This window comes from Typha latifolia, chromosome 13 (assembly GCF_019914945.1).
Source record: "Typha latifolia isolate L0001 chromosome 13, TyphaL0001v2, whole genome shotgun sequence".
NCBI classification, from domain to species: domain Eukaryota; kingdom Viridiplantae; phylum Streptophyta; class Magnoliopsida; order Poales; family Typhaceae; genus Typha; species Typha latifolia.
The window spans coordinates 499236-518418 of record NC_133098.1 but is presented as its reverse complement, the minus strand read 5'-3'; the positions used below and the strand labels follow the sequence as shown (position 1 = coordinate 518418).

The following is a 19183-nucleotide window of genomic DNA, read 5'->3' as shown; positions in this document are numbered from 1 at the left end:
AGATTTCCTATCCTCTTACCTTTTCATTCTGGTTTCACAAAACCTATGTAGTTTGTTAAAAAAGAAGGTGGAACGCAAGTTGCTTATGGGCTTTCAGGTGGGGGAGGCTTGATTAACCAATTTGCTCTATTCGGATGATCTTCTGATTACTGTTCAGGCAACAAAGTCAAATACCGACAGAGTTCTCAATTGCCTAGCAGACTACTCTGATTAACTAACTAGAAAGTGAATATGGAGAAGTTTGATTGTTCTTACCTTAGTGGATAAAGAAGGAGGATGGAGCTCTGGTCAGTAACAAGTTGGGGATGAAGCTGGCACGCATGCCGTTCACCTACCTTGGGGTGCTCATCTCTAACCGTCGAGTCAGCGTCAGAGATCACCAACAGTTGGTTGACCAAAGTTTGGAAGAAGCTCGATGGTTGGAAGTGAGGCCTGCTCTCAAGGGCAGGCAAGCTAACCATGATCAACTCCACGATGATGGTCATTCCCACGTACTAGCTCGAATGTACGTGGGTGCCGAACTCTATGATGAATGCCATCACCAAAAAGGTTAGGGCCTTATTCTGGGAAAATGGTGTTGTTCGTAGGTTACACATTTTAATTGGGACTCTATGACCACACCCAAGGAGGAGGGATGCTTAGCTATACGAAAGCTCAAAATGGAGCTCATGGCTCTCTTAGCTAAACTGATGTTCAAGGTTCTAAACAAGATAAATAGTCCATGGGTTAAGATCTTGCGTGCCAAATATGGTGAACTTAACCTATGGGAACTGCAGTTGCTAGTGAAAGAGTCGTGGATTTGGAGAGCCGTTGTTTCCATTGCGGTTGCTATCAAGCATGGATGTCGCAAGTTGGTAGGTGATGGCAAAACGACTAGGAAGGCGTCAGAACCATGGCTATCCCTAGTGTCGGGGAATCAACAACTGCGCATTATCCACCCAAGGCTGTTGGATGAAAAATCTAATAATCAGTGATCTGGTCCAAGGGTTCTCAAGGCAAGCTATAAGACTGATTAATGAAGCTAGGACGAAGCTGCCTTTCAACGTTAGTGTCACTATGCTTACAGAGGTGGCTGGTAATAATCACTAAATCTGGTGGCTAGATCGGGAGGGGGAACCTAAAGCCAACTCCACCTATGCTTTCCTCCTCTCGGTGGGGCAAGACAGATGAGAAGGATAGCGGATCTTGTGGTAGCTACCAGTCGCTTTAAGGTTTCGCATATTCATTTGGAAACTTCTATAGGCTGCCTTCTACATGGGCACACTTGCATGCCATCCATATGGGGTTGGACGTGAATTGGGAACTGTGCACTATGCGGTATCCTTAGGGAGAGCAACGACCACCTGTTCTTTGCATGTAGGTCGGTGAAGAATGTCTGGGACCAACTAGCATGCAGTCAAGGTTGGGATGAAGATTGGCTGAACAAGCTGTCACTATATTGGCTCACAATCCTGTGGAGCTCAGACCTAGTTGAGAATGAGACAAGGCTTGCCCTAATAGTGTCAATATTATGGATGGTCTGGAAGTAGAAAAACGCCAAGGTTTTCTAGGGAACCACAGGGCGCTCAAGGGCGATTGTCCGTCAAGTGATCAGTCTCATGAAGGACTATGGGAGGCAAAGCAAAGTAAAGTGCAAACTGGTGAGAAGCTGGGAGATAAAGTGGAAGAAATCGACGCTAGGATGGGTGAAAGTTAATGTGGATAGGGCTTATTAGAAATGCGACTACCAAGGTGAGGTCGAGGTGGTGCTTCGTGTAGCGGACGAGTCCATTCTTGCGGGGGATTGGGAATCGACGCCGAGGGAGTCAGTATTGTTGGCTGAGGGGTGCGCTCTTAGATTAGGCCTCTTGACCGCAAAAGGCCATAGTTTGGGCGCAGTGGAGTTGGATTCCCTCGAGTTGGTCTGAATCATGAATGGCTAGGGGGTGCCCCTAGATATTGAGGGGATTAGTTGTCGAGTGCAAGGCTTTACTTGGCTCTTTTTTTGGATTGTTGGGTGCTTCATATGCTAAGAGAAGGAAGCGGGGTAAAGTCAGCTCCCGGCTAGTTATGTTGGGGGTTCTAGACCTCGTTCCCCCAAATTTGTGTAGCATTTTAAATCTTGATGCCTTGACCCCGCTAAGGGTATAGGCCTAGTTATTTATAGCTTATATTTCAAAAAAAAAAACCAACCAACTCTAGTAGAATTGGTGGGTATCATTCCCCATGACCAAGAAGGTCATATGATTGACTCTAATCCTAAATAATTATTGTGAAAAAAATTATTTGGTGGTTTAGTGACTCAATGGTGTTCAACTTGGTTACTGGCTCAATAATGCGGAGTGCGATTGGCTTAGAGAAGTAGTTTAGCAAGAACGACTTAGAGTAAATCTCAGCTACGTTTAGTTCGAAGTAGTTGTTCAGTGAAACCTAGATTAGACAACTTACTATATTGACTAAAACTTAATAGGTCCTATATATCTCTATATTTAGGGAAGGTTGATCCTTTCTCCAGCCCATATCTAGCCTTCAAACTCATGATAAAGAAAATAATCACAACTTAGTTAAGTTTGTTAAAAAATTTATAAATTAGTTAAGTTTATTAAAAGAATATATAAATTAGTTAATTCTTGTAAGTATCATTCCCTACAAGATCCTTTACAACACGTTATAAGATCGACTCAAACCCTAAATAATTATTATGAAGAAAATTATTTATTTGTTTGGTAGCTTGGCTCAACGTCTCAGCTCGATTAATAACTGTGCGTCATGATTTGCTTGGAGAAACGACCTGACAATGTGATGAGTTAAAGTATATCTTAGAAAAAAAAAGTTAATTCTTAAAAAAAAGAAAAAAAAAATTAGTTAACCATATCGATCATGTATAATGAATGTAGCACATCCCCAATCAACCACCCTAATTTCAATATGAAACCATCTTTCTTCGATTCTTAATCCGAACTCAGAATTAAACCAAAGAAGGAAAAAAAAATTCTCCGAATTAAATTCAACTGCTTTAGCTCACAAATTTAATGCTTTATCTGAAACCCTAACCCTAGCAATCCATACACTCCTCTTCCTTCTTTTCTGCTATAATAGAAAGGTTAGCTCTTAGTCGTCTTCCTCCCTCTCTTTCTTCTATCAATCCTTCGATTTCTGGATTCTTCCATAAAAGATCTCCGATTTTGACATCTGGGTTCTAATCTTTGCCAGGAGTAACATTTGAGATCCATCCGACCCCAAAAGGCCGCTCCTTTTTTCGCTACAGGAAGGTCAGCGCTATTGGCCTAGTCGTCTCCCTCTTTCTTCTCCCACCAAGCCATCGATTTGGCATCTGGGTTTTGTTTTCTGCAGGAGAAATCCCTAGAAATTTATCCAATCCGCCACTTTTTACGCTACTGGAAGTGGAAGGTCAGTGCCTCTTCCCTGGCATTCAATCCTCGATTTCTCGATTTCTCCATCAAAAAGTTTCAATTTTGACACCTGGGCGTTGCTCCTCGCAGGGAAATCATGGATCAGAAGGGCCACGGTAACCCTCCTCAGGTGATGGGCGTCGGAACCCCGGTCGGATACCCCGCCGCCGCCGCTGCCCCATACCAAGCCTACCACCACCTCTACCATCAGCAGCAGCAGCAGCAACAGCAGCAACTACAACTGTTCTGGGCCGACCAGTACCGCGAGATTGAGCAGACCACCGACTTCAAGAACCACAGCCTCCCCCTAGCCCGCATCAAGAAGATCATGAAGGCCGATGAGGACGTGCGCATGATCGCCGCCGAGGCCCCCGTGGTCTTCGCCCGGGCCTGCGAGATGTTTATCCTTGAGCTCACTCACCGGGGTTGGGCCCACGCCGAAGAGAACAAGCGCCGCACTCTCCAGAAGAGTGATATAGCTGCAGCCATTACCCGCACTGATGTTTTTGATTTCCTTGTAGATATCGTGCCAAGGGAGGAAGGGAAGGAGGATGCCATTAACCGACCTATGGGTGCGCCGGCTACTGACCCCCTTGCATATTATTATGTCCAGCAGTAGTAGCCAATGTGAGTAGTGGTAATCTTAAGACTTTATGTTGCTTGTGTGTTATATGCTGTAATTTGCTGATTATGTCGAATGGGATGCTAGAAGGTGGATGATGGGCTCCGATAAATTATTTGGCTCCTTGCGGTTAAACTGAATTCAATAGATCTGCTTGTTATGGTTATGGGTATGATATGTTTATGTTTTGCTCAAGAATCTTATGAAGATGTGTGTGGTTACTGGTTGTTTATATATTTTTTTCATGGCTTATGCTTCTTGTTTGGAAATTATGTATGTTCTATTTATGAGCTGATGCAGCATACCTGCTGGTCAAATTGAGTTAAATTTGGGACATTATGCAGATTTCTCATCTAAGATTGGATTAAAAACTGCCTGTGCTGTTCACTGGACTGAACTTCTGTTTTATAAATAATCATTGTTATAAAAAAAGAAAGTTTAGATGAGATAGCTGCATTCTTATAGCTGAAGGTTGATTACTTACTAGTATTTTTGTTGCTTTACCCCTCAGCTTGTTATATGTACACTAGTGACTTTGCTTGTCATGCCAGACTTGCTCCTAGCAACATAAGCTCGTGCTTTCACAACATATGTAATTATGTATTGGTTCTTCCACAACTTCCACAAGTAGATGCTGTAAAGTTTTGGTTTTGTTTCTTCCATTGCAGCATACTTTGTTTTCTTGTAAACTTCAAAGATTTGATTTTTTGCTTTCTTTTTGGTGTTGGTTCTCTAATTTTTTTATCGACCTGCTTTTCTGGGGTCTGAGTATCTTTTTTTAGAACTGAGAACATATTAATGAACAGGTTTGTGATAAACATCCTGTTGTTCCTCTTGACAAATTTGTCAGATTATTATCTTTAATCCAAGACTGGTAAGTAGTAGGTCAAGGAGCTGCAATTGAAGACTAATTCGTTGAAGGCACTCTACTAAGCTTCTTTTTGTTAAAAAGATTGCTAGTAAAAGTGTAACCTGAAACCTTGGGTTAGAGGACCACTGACCTAGAAAATGTTGGCCTAAATAAGCTAATATTGCTTAATTGCCACCTAGGAGTCTGTCTTACCATGTTATGTAATATCTGTTTATGTAGGATGTCCCAGAACCTCAAATTAATTTCAGATGTTTCCAAATCATTGGATTCTATTATGTTCTTGGCAATACTCGGATTGCTTTATTTTAATTATTTTTTTGGTTTCATGCATAAGTTTTGGAATTTTAGTTCCTCTGGTTTTATCTTGGTTTGATCTACTCTCTAAATTCTAAATTCTAAATACACCAAAGGAAGTGTTGGTTGGATTTTTCATATAATTTTGATAATTGAGTATTGGCATACTGTGGAAGCTTACATTTTGATTCTGGGAAGCTGGCAAACCCACCCTGTAAGAAATTGGATCGTTTATTCTTCTTATCCCTGCTTAGGTAATTCAAGAGATTATTGCGTTATCAATCACATCGTTGTTTCCTTGTTGATTTATTGTTTCCAGTGAAAAAGAATTCTAGTAGATGCTTTCAGATAAGCTGCTGCTCCATTAGTTATGAAGGCATATCAGGTTATGAGGTTATATATATATATAACCAAACTATATTTATCATCTTTTGCATCAATATCGACCTGTAAATAATTAGACTACTATTTTTATCAATCAGAATGTATTCCTATGGGAGTTATTAAGTCTTTTTTTTTTCATATATGTATTAACCGTCGATTAATGGTTGTAATTGGTGCGAAGGACAGAGATTCTAAGTAAAGTATTTAAGTTTAAAATACATAAAGGTATGTTAAATTAGGTTAAACCAACTTTCTACAAAAGAAAAGGGAATCTGTAAGAGCTCTGAGTCTTCCCACAACTATTAAAATAAAAAAAACTCATTAAATTCTTTTTTAAAGATGGCTATGGCCTAAATTTCACATCTTTTTCTTTAAACAAAAAGATTACGGTCCTAAAAGTGTAGCTTAATTTTTTTAGGATTTATTAGGTGGCTAAGAACATTAAATGCCCAATTTGTAAGAGTCTCTTAAAGCAGAGAGCACTCCATGCAAAATACAAGGAAGTTACAAATAGTTAAAGCTAACTTTTCACATAGACAGCAGACAACAATAAATAATAATTATTACTATTATTATATCATTACTATAAAATGGTTATCCTTGTATCTGAAGACCATTGCTATCTTAGAACTCAAAGTGCAAGCACAATCTTAGTGATATTACAATGAGAGATTATCAATTGATAAGAAACAGAGAATGCAAACTATGCAACACCCAAAATGGCTCACTTTCTGTACCAAAATATATAACCAAACCCCTCAACAGCAGTAACGCAACATCAACATATATCAAGTTAAGATCGGCCTCGGTGTCAGAGCGCCGAAGGCAATTAGGCACTGACCAGCATGCCGGCCACCAAAGGCAGGCTGAGTAGTGATCCTGAATAGAGGAACTGACCTTGTAATGCTCTCACTCTACCCCCTTGTCTTGGCTCTCTTCATACCAAGGTTATTGCGGAAGGGGGAGACTGAACCAGACATAGGCAACCCTTCCTCACGGAGTGTGCCGTTGATAATGGCAAGCTCTTGCAGCTGCTGCTTCTTGAAGAAATCCTGCGATTCGTCCTGCATAAACGGAGAAACAAGCTAGTTAATCAGATCTTTCACTGGCCTCTTTAATAAGTGGCAGACTGACCGTCTGAAAGTGCAAAAGATATCAATACCACTGGCTTGAGCAAATCCTCAAGGATATCACGAGCTTGCATCAAATGAGAATCAATAATATCTGCGGGCAACTCTGCCTCAACCAGTATGTGGAGGGGTTCATTTAGATGTTCATACCCTGGTTTACCTCTCATCATCTCCTCCTACACAAAACCATGCAAAGTCATGTAACCAGAGTTAGGTTCATTAGGATATAAGATGGAACAGGATGTACCACTTTAATAAATAGGGAGATTCAGTAAAGCTATTCTTTCATAAAGGGAACAGTCCGGTGACAAAGATAAGTGATTTCATTCTAGTATTGGCATGAGTGGGAGGAGCAAACTAAAATGTCTTGGTCTGTCGTATATTGCTTGAGAACATAGGCTGTCCAGATACTATATGGGCAAAACAAAGATCCCTTCTACATACAGGAGAAATGCAAAGACAAAGGATATCCACTAAAGAAATTGAGACAGGTCAAACAAGGAACATATATTATGCATAATACAGTACAGGAAATTTAGGTGATGTGCAACTTGTATTGCACTACATTAATTATGTAAGCATGTATGTACAATCAGCAATAATCATTGTTTGATTATTACCCGAGATGGATCTTTGATGCTGCCCCGACCTCTTATTAGAACACGGCAATCAGTACTTGCTTCCACTCGCTTAAGAGAATTTCCTCTAGGACCAAGGAGACGGCCAACAAAGTTGTACTGTGGAAGTAAATAATAAAGAAAGATATCATGTGTATGTTTGAGACCAAAGATGAGGGGATAAAGAGTAACTTACAGTTGGATACTTGTCCACCGGAATATCAACCCTGATCGTTTTCTTGACAATGAGACCTGAAGAGCTACTTTGAGAACCAAGCCAGTTATGAGCAGATGAAGGCTGCAATAATCACATCTTCATGTTAAACTATTTTTATTTTTATTTTTATCTACGAAACTATCTTCTGCATTTGGCGATTGTTAGGTTGATGAGGCATGATAGTTTTATAAAAAACACAAGCAGTTGAAAGAGAAAGATAACAGTAAAGAAAAGATCATAACTCGTCAAGTTTCTGCATCCTATGGACTAACAATAATCTGCACTAATCTATGTAGTTTGTTTTGTATATTTGGTTTGAGTGCATCATAATACAGAGTGCACATGAGGTTTTGACTCTTTGAGAGATGTAATTTGCCAGGTATTATCAGGTTCTCTGTGAGGTTCCAATTAGTATCTACATAACTAAGTTGATGGAAGATAGTCATAGCTCAAAACATTTTGTACACCCTAAAAGTGGTACTTTAGCATTTTCAGAAGGAAAAGGTAGTAAATCATATCATACCGTCATAATAATAGCTATATGATGTAACATTGCCTAGCATATGGATATCTAAAAAGCTCAAGCCACAATTACAAAATTCTAATGTTAGTTAGATAGTTAACGCATTAACTGCCATAAAGAACAAGAAATGCAACTTAACAAGAGATCTGAGAGAAGCCAGGTGAGGAATGCAAGCATTCCAATGAGACAATAAGGTTAGCATAAAGAGCAGAAAGAAATATGTCGGAATGTAAGAAGTCACACAGTAAGTTCAGTTCAGTTAGAATGAAACCTAGTCTACGTTTCTGGAGCAGTAAAATTAGACACAAAGTAATGTTAATGGTCAGTATCCGTACTTCTGATTGAAATGCTGATGCCCACCCATTCATGTCAGCTGCTCCTCCATTTGAAAGCAATCCTCCGTTGGTTAGTGGGCTACCATGTTCAAGCCCAATTTGATTTAAAAGGGATGCATTCTCCAACAGTGTGGAAACACGCAAAATTTCTGCTTCAAAATGTCAATTTCAAGCATAAGATGTAAAGGTTAGCATTTGTTAAGAAATTAGTCATCAGCAAATGTGCATACATTGGTTAACAAGTTAGTGCATAACAGTTGGTGCAAAATATTGTTTCCCCTTGGTACATATGAACATTTTTCTTAAGAGAATAGATTATCATGCCATGATTAATAATAAAAGAAGGTTAAGAACGAAGCACAAAACAAAGTTGTGCACAATCTTGGGAGCACAAACACTAGAATACCTACAAAGGAGATGCTTCTCTGTGGATTCAAATGTGGGAGGTCAAGAATATTTTACACACTTAAGGCTTTACAAAGAGAAGCATATTTCATAGATATGCATCTTGACAGATTATAAAAATGTGAGGAGATTAAAAGCTTGCAATTTAATGAAAGAGAGTATGTTTTGCCTTCTTGTCATGAGAGATATGCAATCTGTAGAATGATTAGTAGTACCACAATTAAATAGATGCTGATGAATATTCATGACAAAGATGAATAGTTTGAACTTTGAAGGACCTAGGCAGCTAACTAGATGCAGTCCAGAAGATTGAAGATTCTAATGCTTTGATCACACGATCCATTAAATATTAAACTCTTCCAGAATAAGAATCCGATGGATTACCTCAGAAGATGACAAAAGATAATAACAAATAAAAGTGAATTAAGACCAGAAAATGTACTACACTAAGCAAAGATTCCTCTCATCAGTGCATAAGACAGAGCAACAGAGAGGAATATGCCGCAAGACTACAACCAGTGGATAGCAAAAAAAAAAGAAAGAAAAAACAGTCATGCAGCTTTTTTCGCCAGTCACAGAACAACAAAACGATTGAGTATGCAAATGGGTTCTCAAGCTCACCCTGGTTCAACAATCGATAGCAGTGAGGAAGCACCGGGACAAAAGGCGTGAGCTTCTGGCGCTCGAGAACCAATTCCGCTAGATACCTATCAAACATATAGTTCTCATATCAGTAATCAGTAAAGGAAGACGTAGTACTTGCTATCAAAAACATCATCCCAGAGAATCTATACGTCCTGCCACTCAAAGTAGTAGATCTCGCAGAGAAACTACATCGAAATAAAAATAAAAAGAAACCACTTGGCCATTCTCATCACTTCAGAATCCAAAAAGATCAGAACTTTCCATTCAACGCCACAGATCCCTAACGAGATTAGAGGAAAAAACAATATTTTAATTCCGATCGCAAACGTGACGAAAACTAATAACCCATCTCGATATCTCAGCATCCGATCAGATCATCAAGTAACAGAAACAAAAGACCCCCCAGATCGAAGAACAAAGAAACCAAAAAAAAAGCGGCACCTTTCTCGAGGGATTTAAGAGAGGGAGGCAAGCAACATACTTCTCCTGGTCGGCGAGGGCGGCAGGAACGGAGCGGAAGCTGGAGATGTGAGGGGAGTGAGGGGCGGTGGAAGGGGAAGGGGAGTAAGCCATGTATCTGCCGGAAGACATGGTTCCAGCGACGTCGGTGGGATTTCGTCCTGGTTAGTCGGATGCCGACGAGATCTCGATGCCCTCGAGAGCTCTCGAGGTCGGCGGGTAGGAGAGAGCAAGAAGAGAGAAAGAGAGAGAAGTGTTTATAAGAGGAAGGTAAGAGAGAGAAAAAAAGGAGAGAGTTTTCATGTAGAGTTTACTGCGTCGTACGAAGAGGAGGGTAAACGTAAAATGCCGAGGAAAATTAAAAGGCGGGTAGGAAAACCTTGGAAAAAAAACCCAAACCCGAATCGCATGCAAGTGGGTCGGGTACGGGTTTTAGATCCGAGATCCGATTACATTTTCTTTTTTCCTTCATTTTGCACACTACAATGCTACATTACATGCTATCTTTAATATCTGGAGTATATTTTAAAATTTTGATGATGAATATTAGAATGATTTAAGGTACTTTTTGGCATTATATTAAAAATATAGGGGTGGAATCAAAATTAGTTAAAAGGTGTGGCAAGTAAACACATTTCCCAAGCATAAACTTATTCGTATGATTTCTATTTTTCTAAGTGAGGAATTGTTTAATGATGGAAATAGGGAAAGATATAGATAGGAAAGACATGTTTGGTAGGGGAAGCATCATAGATGGTGGCAGTTCCTTTCTCTCTTTTTCCTCTTTATGATCTGATGTGGAAGGATTATGGTGCTCTTGTTCTGAAAAGGGTAAATGATGGAGTTATGGAGGCAGGGAAGAAGAAAAAAAGAAAAGAAAAAGAACATATTATAAGGCAAATTATTTATGGAATATAATAAAGAAATATAAAAAAAAGTAGATTCCAAACATGATTAAGGTGATGCTAAATATTTTCTTTCACATCTCAACAGAGAAAGAAGAAAGAAACTAACGAACAACATTGCCTGCTTCTAGCTGATATTCATTAAATTTGCATTAGCTATTTCAATAATAGAAGCCTTGTAGCAAAACTTTGTTAATTTCTACGAACACGGAAACACCTCAAATTTTCATGGGTTTTTCTTAAGACCTGAAATCTCGAACAGTTATTTCGATTTTGAAACAAGATGTCTTAGCACTGGAGACGATGAATACTATAAAATCGAGATAAATGCACCACTGAATTTTGATACCTTTGATTGCTGCAACCTATAATTTTGTCACTGTATGGACCTAAGAGCAGATGCATGATTGATTGACAGTATCAAGAGAAAAGAGATGAACAATCAGGGTCTGTCTGTCTCAATCAGACAGCCTGTGATTGAAATATAAGTCCAGCTTCCATTTTACATTAGCTGAGAAAAAAAAAAAATCAATGAGAATCTAGCCCTTGTAGAATATCATACGTGACCAACTAGCCTTTTAATGCTCTTTTGGTTGTTGGGAGGCTGTCTAAGAGTGACAGATATACTCTTGAGGCATATTTATACATACAGATTCCAGAGTGATTAAGATTCTGATGGAATAGTAGTTGCAGCAAAAGGAGTCACGCACCTTGAATTGCTGGATGGCAGATTCATTAGCTGTGCTCAAGTGATATAATACCTTATCTTGGCAAAAATTAATTCACAAATTCTCCACAATCCTAGAACACTGTCAGAAATTTCCACAAGAGGTAGCAGCCCTGCTTATGAAGTTTCACTGAGAAGAAAAAAAGAGAGGAAAAGACAATTAGACGTCCAGACTCCAGAATGAGAATAACTTAGATACCAGAAGTTGGCAAACTTTGGATCATCAATTAAAGTGAATTAACTAGCATCTTCATTCCTTGCATCCTTTGAACATTCAAAATTGTAACATTTCCATCAGAGAATGAACCAGAACCAGTTATATACAAGAAGATGTGCACTGTAATGAGTCACAAGCAGCACATTAACAGGAAATTAATCTTATCTACAAATCATCTGACTATATACTAGGTAAACATCCAGGTTATGCAGAACGAGGTATTGTGTATATCAACAGACTGGTAGCTTATATGAACAGCCTACTATTCTTTCTCCTTTGTTACTTGTGTCTGATTTCTCTCCTTTATGTAGGGTCCAATCTGTGTCAACATCTTTGATCTCCCCAGGATGACCACAATCTAATGGGGGTACAGCAGAATTGGACGCAGCAACAACCTTTTCCTTGTAATCAGAGAGAAGGGTAGACAGATAGTCCAGCTGCTGTAGAACCTGCAACTGAGTTTATTGTACAAAGAAGTTAAACAAAGTTTGTGTAAGATAGTGAGAACTGCAAACCTTAGAGGAAGTAATAGTAACTTCCATTGGGGCCATGCAATCTAACTTTTGTCAACTGTCTTACCACTATAGAGGAACCGACATCAGAGAAATTAATCGAGTCAAATGTGAGCAAACAGCTTTCATCAGGTCATGGAGTCTCATCAGAAAGTTGAGAAAGCATCTCAGGCGGCATATCAAGATTCAAGTCTAATTTGCAGCCCAATTCAAAATTTCAGAACCGGTTCATATGTTGATGCTCGTTATCCAGTATTGAGTGTATCATAATCTAATGTTCCATACCCATACTATAATCTAGGCAGGTTCCGCAAGGTCTTCTCAATATACTCAACTCTCTTCTGGACCAACCAATCTAAGGCTTTGATCAGTAGTAGAAAATTGACAAAGAATTATTGCCTAAATATGGTGAGTGCAAACAGGATCTCCAGTGACATCTTTCTTGGAGCCCTCCAACCTCTGATTTCTCCAGGAGAACCAAATGCCACATCATGAATATAACAAAAGAGATCTTGTAAGTGAAGAGATAGATATACCATAACTGACTAAAAACTAGTGAGGATGGCTAAGGAACTAAACCCAGCACAAGTTTTGAGTATTGATCATTCCAGATCCAAAACATATCAAAATGCCATAGCCGGTGAACGAGAATCTACATCATAGTACAAAGAATGGCACTTCTCTCACTTTCCACTACATAGTTAGCAGGTAACCAAGCTTCCAAAGTAACAAAATTTTGATCTTTCTCAGTAACAATAGAATGCATTTAGATAAAAGGCACAAAGAAAGTTTCCGATTGAGAGCGAGGCAAAACCCTAGAAATTTATAGATCGAATTGAATGGTTATAATCCAAAAAATAAAAATTTATATATCGTAGATTACCTCTGCTAACTCCTCCTCCTTGGTGCAAGGAAAATGAAGAAGACGAGGAAAATATATCGAAAAAAAATATATATTACGATTGGATAAACAAGCGAACGAAGAACACGGCGGCGATCGTCTGCTCCGGTATAACATGATGTGACACCTTACAGCGAGTCGTTTTGAGCCATGTCCCTTATACCCCGACTCGATACGAACTCAGTAGCACGGACACGGTTGCTACTTGGTTGGATCGAGTCAACGTGTCACTTGATAATTCGAACCGAAGGTGTTCGCAGGGATAATATTGGCGAATTAGTTTAGAAAAATGATAACACTTAGATTTGATATAAATCGATATGTTAAATCCGATCTTAAGTTTATGAATTTGGATTATAATTATTGAAATCCATTGAAATCAATCGAAATCAATGGATGGTTCCAACTTCCGAAGAGGCGGATTTGGGAAAAGTAGACCTGTTTCAGATCCGGTCCACTTGTGGGTCGGACGGGATTAAAGTATCTACGAGCGAATGAGTCCGCCACTCCTTACCATTTGGTAGCATTTATTAGAAAGTAGAAGTAGAATATAACTCGAGAGTCGAGAGTCGAGAGTGCCCGACACAGTCAAAGCTAGCGGCGTTTGAACGAATCACTTCCTGGATCACCGGCGGAGACGAATTTTGGTTTGAGTTTTGTCCTACTTCTAATGCACTCTGAAATGAGTCTGAATGATTTGATGCTTTTCTCGTTATTTTCGATTTCCTGGAGATCTGATTCCTTCTTCTTTTTTTCTCGTCTTTTTTTTTGGAGATTATTCCATTGGGGTTCCGATTTTATTTCGTAAATTTTGTTCCTCGGTTCTTGCTGGCCGATTCCTTTCCTTCTTCACTGGATCGAGAAATAGGAGTAGTTTACCATCTTTTCAAGGAGAGCTTTTTTATTATCGCGCAACCAACTTTCATACGTTGAGATACATTGGAATGGTATCTTTTGGTTCGATTCTGATCTGCTGTACATCGTATTTCTTTGGCGATCATGTGGTTCTCAATATTTAGAAGGCTATGATAATAAATTTCCTGTTTATGTGGCTAACTAATCCTGCGTAGCTCAGTAATTTGAACTCATTGTGAAGCATATCAGATTCATTTATTGTCCTGGCTAACTAATTATGAATTATAATATTGATTTCTGTTTCTTATGTTTCTTTTTTTTGCTGTATTTTGTGTGTGTAGGTCAACTAGTCCATTTGTGATCCATCAGGATTCGCGTGTTGGAGAGATGAGCAATCGCTACTACAAGTCGGAGAATCCTATTTCAGGTAGATTAGTTAGAGTTAGTTCAAGTGATGCATTACATTTTCAAGTTGAAAATATATTTGTATGCATATGTTTTCCCCATTATGGGATATTTCCTTTCCAGCCTCTGTATGCCCCTAATCACTGGCTGTAGTGAGAAACAACATATCAGTGATTTACCATTTTGGGAGTCATATACTTTGACTCTTTGAGTCACAAGACAAATGTTTCCTCCTCTCAAATGATATATAGCTTAATGCAAATTATCATTGCAGTATGTGTATTTAGAACTACCAGTATAGCTTAACAAATGTGCACATCTCTATGATACCATGACTACATGTAGAAAATACCATGTAAAATGCTCTTATGCCTGTTAATAAATTTAGATTTTGATTTATCACAACTTACTGATTAAAGCATACGCTGATTCTTACAAGTCCTGTCACTATTTCGATGAAGCTGGATTCTGACTATGTTGTTTTTCATGGTAGGTAAAGCAAGGAAATTAAAGGAGCTTACACTCAAAAGCGATAATCGGATTTGTGCAGATTGTGGAGCCCCAAATCCAAAATGGGCGTAAGCACTTCTGGACTACTGATTATTATATTATCATAGTTCTTGGAGAGCTTTTTTGAGACTGGATGTACTGTTATGATGTCAAAGAAAAGCAGAAACTTATTTTGATACAGGAACTTGAAAGTTGAAACATTGACTGGCATTCTCTGAGAAATCTCACTTGCCATTGTCAAAGAGAAATATGAGAATGTATGATTCTACTGAAGAGAAATGAGATAACAAGTTAGATATATGAGCAATATATGACATTGGTTTTCCAGATATAATGAACAGCCTTCTCTGGTGCATCTTCCATTTCATTTCATGGGATGCAGTTGTAAACTATTAAATGTGAATTCTAAAGCCTATGCACCTTGGAACTTGAGTTCACGTAAAAGATTACTCAAATAAACTTTTCCCCACTCAAATTATGAAAAGAAATTGGTTGACTGGAATATAGCAACAACCAGGAGTGTCCTGATACTCTCAAGTACAGTTATACCTCTGAACTTTTCCCTGCAACATTCTTATAGAGTTGAACTTCTTAGCAAAAATAACCTTCATATGCATTGCAGCCTCAATAATTTTATGTGCATTATGTCACAATTTGAAATTTTCTCTACGATATATAAGGAGGTTGTTAAACCTATTGTATAAAGATGAGGACTGGTTGGACTTTTCCAGTTATCTGCTTTCCTTTTGTATGTTAAGTGTTAACAATATCTTAGAGAGTGTGATTTGAAATTTAAGCATTTTATTTCTAAGGATGCTTTCCTTGTCTTCCAGGTCTGCTAACATTGGGGTATTTCTTTGCTTAAAGTGTAGTGATGTTCACAGAAGCCTTGGGCCAAATATTTCAAAGGTTATATCATGATTCTCCGAATTTGAAAGTCTTTTTTAGTGACAGTCTACTTTTTTCTTGATCATCATCGTAGACTTGTAGATTCTCTGATGTGATCATCATCTGAGCCTTTTCCCAAAAACATGCGGTTGACTATAGCTCTACTTATATATGAGAAGGCTCCAAAAAATATTGTTATGATTATGAAAATTGCATTTTTATTAGCCAGTATGTTCCAAATCAGGTGTTATTCAGGAGCCAGGGGCAACTTTTCACTTGGATAGGAAACTTTAAGTTTTGGTTGCCTCATAACCGCATCCATTTTCTCTTATTGTGTTTGAACATTAACTGGAATCTAGATTAGAGCACCCTAGGTTTGGCTATGTGCGTAAAATTTATGTTTGCATGACTAACCTAAATATGAGCAAGTGAACGGAAATCTACAATACCTGTTTGATCTGTGAATACATGTTGCTTCCATAGTGTACTGATTGGACATGATTATGATAGTCTAAAAGCCCAATTTCAGATCTGATAACTTAAGTGACATCTATCTGGAGATAAGTCAGGCTGGATATTATAAATTAGTACATGAAATCTGTTCGAGGAATTTAAAACCATGGATGGTCATCTAAGACAACCTGAATAACTAAGACCTCAAGTTCCTCAATGCAGGGTGCTACCTAATGGCATTTTATTTTACTTAGTCTCTTTTGTATGATATGTACCTTGTGTTCATTATCTTCACTCTCAGGTTTTGTCGGTGACATTGGATACATGGTCTGATAGTGACATCGACTCTATGGTTGATGTTGGTGGAAACTCTTATGCCAACGCAATTTATGAGGCCTTTCTTCCAAGAGGATATCCAAAACCCAAAGTAGACTCTAATAATGAGGAGAGGACCAAGTTCATTAGGTGGAGTATATCTGTATTTAATTCAATATGCTATTGCAGGATGACACATACTAAACCACCTATTTTTTGTTTCATAGGTCTAAATATGAGTTGCAAGAATTTTTGCAACCAAGCCTCCGTATTGTTTCATCAAAGATGTCTTTTGGATCTTATGATTCTGTAAAGAATTCTGATAGCAGCTTTATTGCACATTCTTCAAGGAAAGATGTAAGTCATCTTTCATGCAATCATGTTTTTCAACCTCATGAAAATATTTTTGATTTGCACCTGCATCTAGTTGAACACATTATAATAAAAAGTTTGAAGTAACTGCTGACATAGTTGATAGTACCTTAACCATGACTTCTGGGAATGATGATAGGAAGATGTGAGAGAGCTCATTGGAGATCTGAAAGTTAAAATTGTAAGGGGTACAAATTTAGCTGTCAGAGATATGCTAACAAGTGATCCATATGTTGTTGTAACCCTTGGGCAGCAGGTGAGTTATTTCTCTATTATGTGAAACCCTTTTCTCTTTTGAGTAACATGGATCAAGTATCTTTCTGAATAAATGATCCTCTAGCTCATGTATTCTTTTTATTCGTCCTTCTATCTAACTCTAATGGGTCAAGGTGGAATTTTGCAGAAAGCTCAGACCACAGTGAAAAAAAGTGAATTAAATCCTGTCTGGAATGAAGAGATTAAGCTGTCAGTTCCTCAGCATTATGGAGCTCTAAAACTGGTTAGTTTAATTGCAAAAACTCCCTCTAATTGAGTCAATGGCACTCCTGATACAACCATGATAAAGACATAAAACAGACTTCTGTTCAAAACCTACATTATCACCTGGGAAATCAATCAGCCAACTAAGATTTCTCCAATTAATAAGCACCTTCAAGAAACTCCTCTGCTTCCCCATCCAGAATTACATGCAATCAGTAACTCTTATAGTCTTATTCATACTAGAAAAAGGATATGTTGGACTAGTAACTCCTTATGGCACTTGATTCGTAATTCCAGTGGAAATTTTGTCCTGCATCAAAATACATGCTTATTAGATGTTCTAGACCACTCAAATAAAGACATCTACAGGATTAGTTTGAGCAGCATTGCTTTCAATAGGGCATTCATTTCCATTCCTGCCTTCTAATGCTGTGTAGCCTATAACCTACATCATTTTCTCTGTTTTCAGCAAGTTTATGATCACGATGTGCTCTCTGCGGATGACATTATGGGGGAAGCTGAGGTCGACCTTCAGCCAATGATCGCAGCTGCAATGGCCTTCGGAGATGTTTCACTTCTTGGCAACATGCAGATAGGGAAGTGGTTCAAGACCAAAGACAATGCGCTCATAAAAGACAGCACCATCAACATCGTCAATGGGATAGTAAAACAAGAAGTGCTGCTAAAGCTTCAAAACGTTGAATCTGGCGAGCTAGAACTAGAACTGGAGTGGGTGCCTCTAGATCAATGAAGTTCTTGATATTTGTTCATTAGACTTTATTGGTTTATACCATCATTTGGAAATTGTATTTGATGGCTTCTTGATATTTTGTTGTAACATCATGTAAAATATTGGTTGTGACTACTCATTAGTCACGTTTGGTTACTTTACTGTGGCTATCTTCATCTATGAATCTTTTTGGTGCAATATGTTTCAGTTCTTACCAAGGTTGATATAGAAAGCCAAGCTGATTTATTTGGGGCCAAAGTAGGATTACTGAGACCGTGAAGCACAACTCACACTTAGATATTGATGCAGCATGGGGCATTTAATTTTCAAATTATTTTCAGATTCTTTTTGATTTTCAGAGTTTGATTTGAATTTATTTTCAGAGTTTGTTTTAGAACAGGAGTTTGAATTTTCAAATTTTATTTTAGAGATAATTCTATATTCATTTTCCTAAACTATCATTATTTTTTTATAGTTTTTATATATATAATGACCTTTTGAATTATTAAAAATATCTCACCTTATTGACGCCGTAAATAAAATCGAGAAAATAACTATATTAACTCTCCATTTATAATAGCAGGATAAGTGGCTTAGATAATATAATACATTTAAAATTTATTTTATTGCCATCGTTCTCAAATTGCCTTTCTTCCTCTTCTCTCCCTCGTCTTCTTTTGCTCAGCAAAGGAACTAAACACCCACCTCTATCGCGCTGCCCTCACAGCCTTCTTCCACATCCTCTGTTGCTCGTTCCTCCTCTCTAAGTCCCTTGCCAACCTCACCTTTCTTCACCCCAAACAAAATGCCTATATCCCCTATTATGTTCCCACATTCTCAATTCCTATATCATTTGCCACCTCTCATTCTCTACCCTTGCAGTCGAAGTCTAATGCAGGGCAATGCAAATACCCTTACAGTTATATGCATCGAGGTTGATGTGGTTGATGTAGACACTAGTGATTATAATGAGGTGAAACTCGAAGAGGATTTAGTGTTTGAGACGGTAGTGAGCGGCA

At 38.4% G+C, this 19183-nt stretch overlaps 3 protein-coding genes across 8 annotated transcripts; 2 read left to right on the top strand and 1 right to left on the bottom strand.

Annotated features, from left to right (window-relative positions):
* Positions 1 to 2893: 2893 nt before the first annotated feature.
* On the top strand, positions 2894 to 4246 carry LOC140800292 (nuclear transcription factor Y subunit C-6-like). Of its 2 annotated transcripts, XM_073154992.1 has the most exons (4): positions 2894 to 3082; positions 3193 to 3251; positions 3334 to 3390; positions 3483 to 4246. In XM_073154992.1, the coding sequence occupies exon 4, from the start codon at positions 3490 to 3492 to the stop codon at positions 4009 to 4011; it is 522 nt and encodes a 173-aa protein (XP_073011093.1). In that variant the 5' UTR covers positions 2894 to 3082; positions 3193 to 3251; positions 3334 to 3390; positions 3483 to 3489; the 3' UTR covers positions 4012 to 4246. The 2 variants fall into 2 exon arrangements, with proteins under 2 accessions (XP_073011093.1, XP_073011091.1); XM_073154990.1 differs by lacking the exon at positions 2894 to 3082 and having other exon boundaries at positions 3097 to 3390.
* Positions 4247 to 6115: 1869 nt separating this feature from the next.
* Positions 6116 to 13290, bottom strand: LOC140800079 (KH domain-containing protein At5g56140-like). Of its 5 annotated transcripts, XM_073154729.1 has the most exons (8): positions 13139 to 13290; positions 11510 to 11656; positions 9412 to 9497; positions 8386 to 8537; positions 7507 to 7608; positions 7314 to 7430; positions 6726 to 6869; positions 6116 to 6627 (listed from the first exon to the last, which is right to left on the bottom strand). In XM_073154729.1, exons 2-8 carry the CDS (start codon positions 11533 to 11535, stop codon positions 6478 to 6480), a joined length of 777 nt encoding a protein of 258 aa, XP_073010830.1. In that variant the 5' UTR covers positions 11536 to 11656; positions 13139 to 13290; the 3' UTR covers positions 6116 to 6477. The 5 variants fall into 5 exon arrangements, with proteins under 5 accessions (XP_073010830.1, XP_073010831.1, XP_073010829.1 ...); XM_073154730.1 differs by lacking the exon at positions 13139 to 13290 and having other exon boundaries at positions 8386 to 8534; positions 11510 to 13098; XM_073154728.1 differs by lacking the exons at positions 11510 to 11656; positions 13139 to 13290 and adding an exon at positions 9917 to 11287 and having other exon boundaries at positions 6698 to 6869.
* A 209-nt stretch (positions 13291 to 13499) lies between these two features.
* LOC140800474 (ADP-ribosylation factor GTPase-activating protein AGD12-like) lies at positions 13500 to 18362 on the top strand. Its single transcript, XM_073155289.1, has 9 exons — positions 13500 to 13803; positions 14353 to 14438; positions 14910 to 14994; positions 15760 to 15835; positions 16569 to 16732; positions 16810 to 16939; positions 17094 to 17210; positions 17358 to 17453; positions 17904 to 18362. The coding sequence occupies exons 2-9, from the start codon at positions 14399 to 14401 to the stop codon at positions 18183 to 18185; spliced, it is 990 nt and encodes a 329-aa protein (XP_073011390.1). The 5' UTR covers positions 13500 to 13803; positions 14353 to 14398; the 3' UTR covers positions 18186 to 18362.
* The last annotated feature ends 821 nt before the right edge of the window (positions 18363 to 19183 follow it).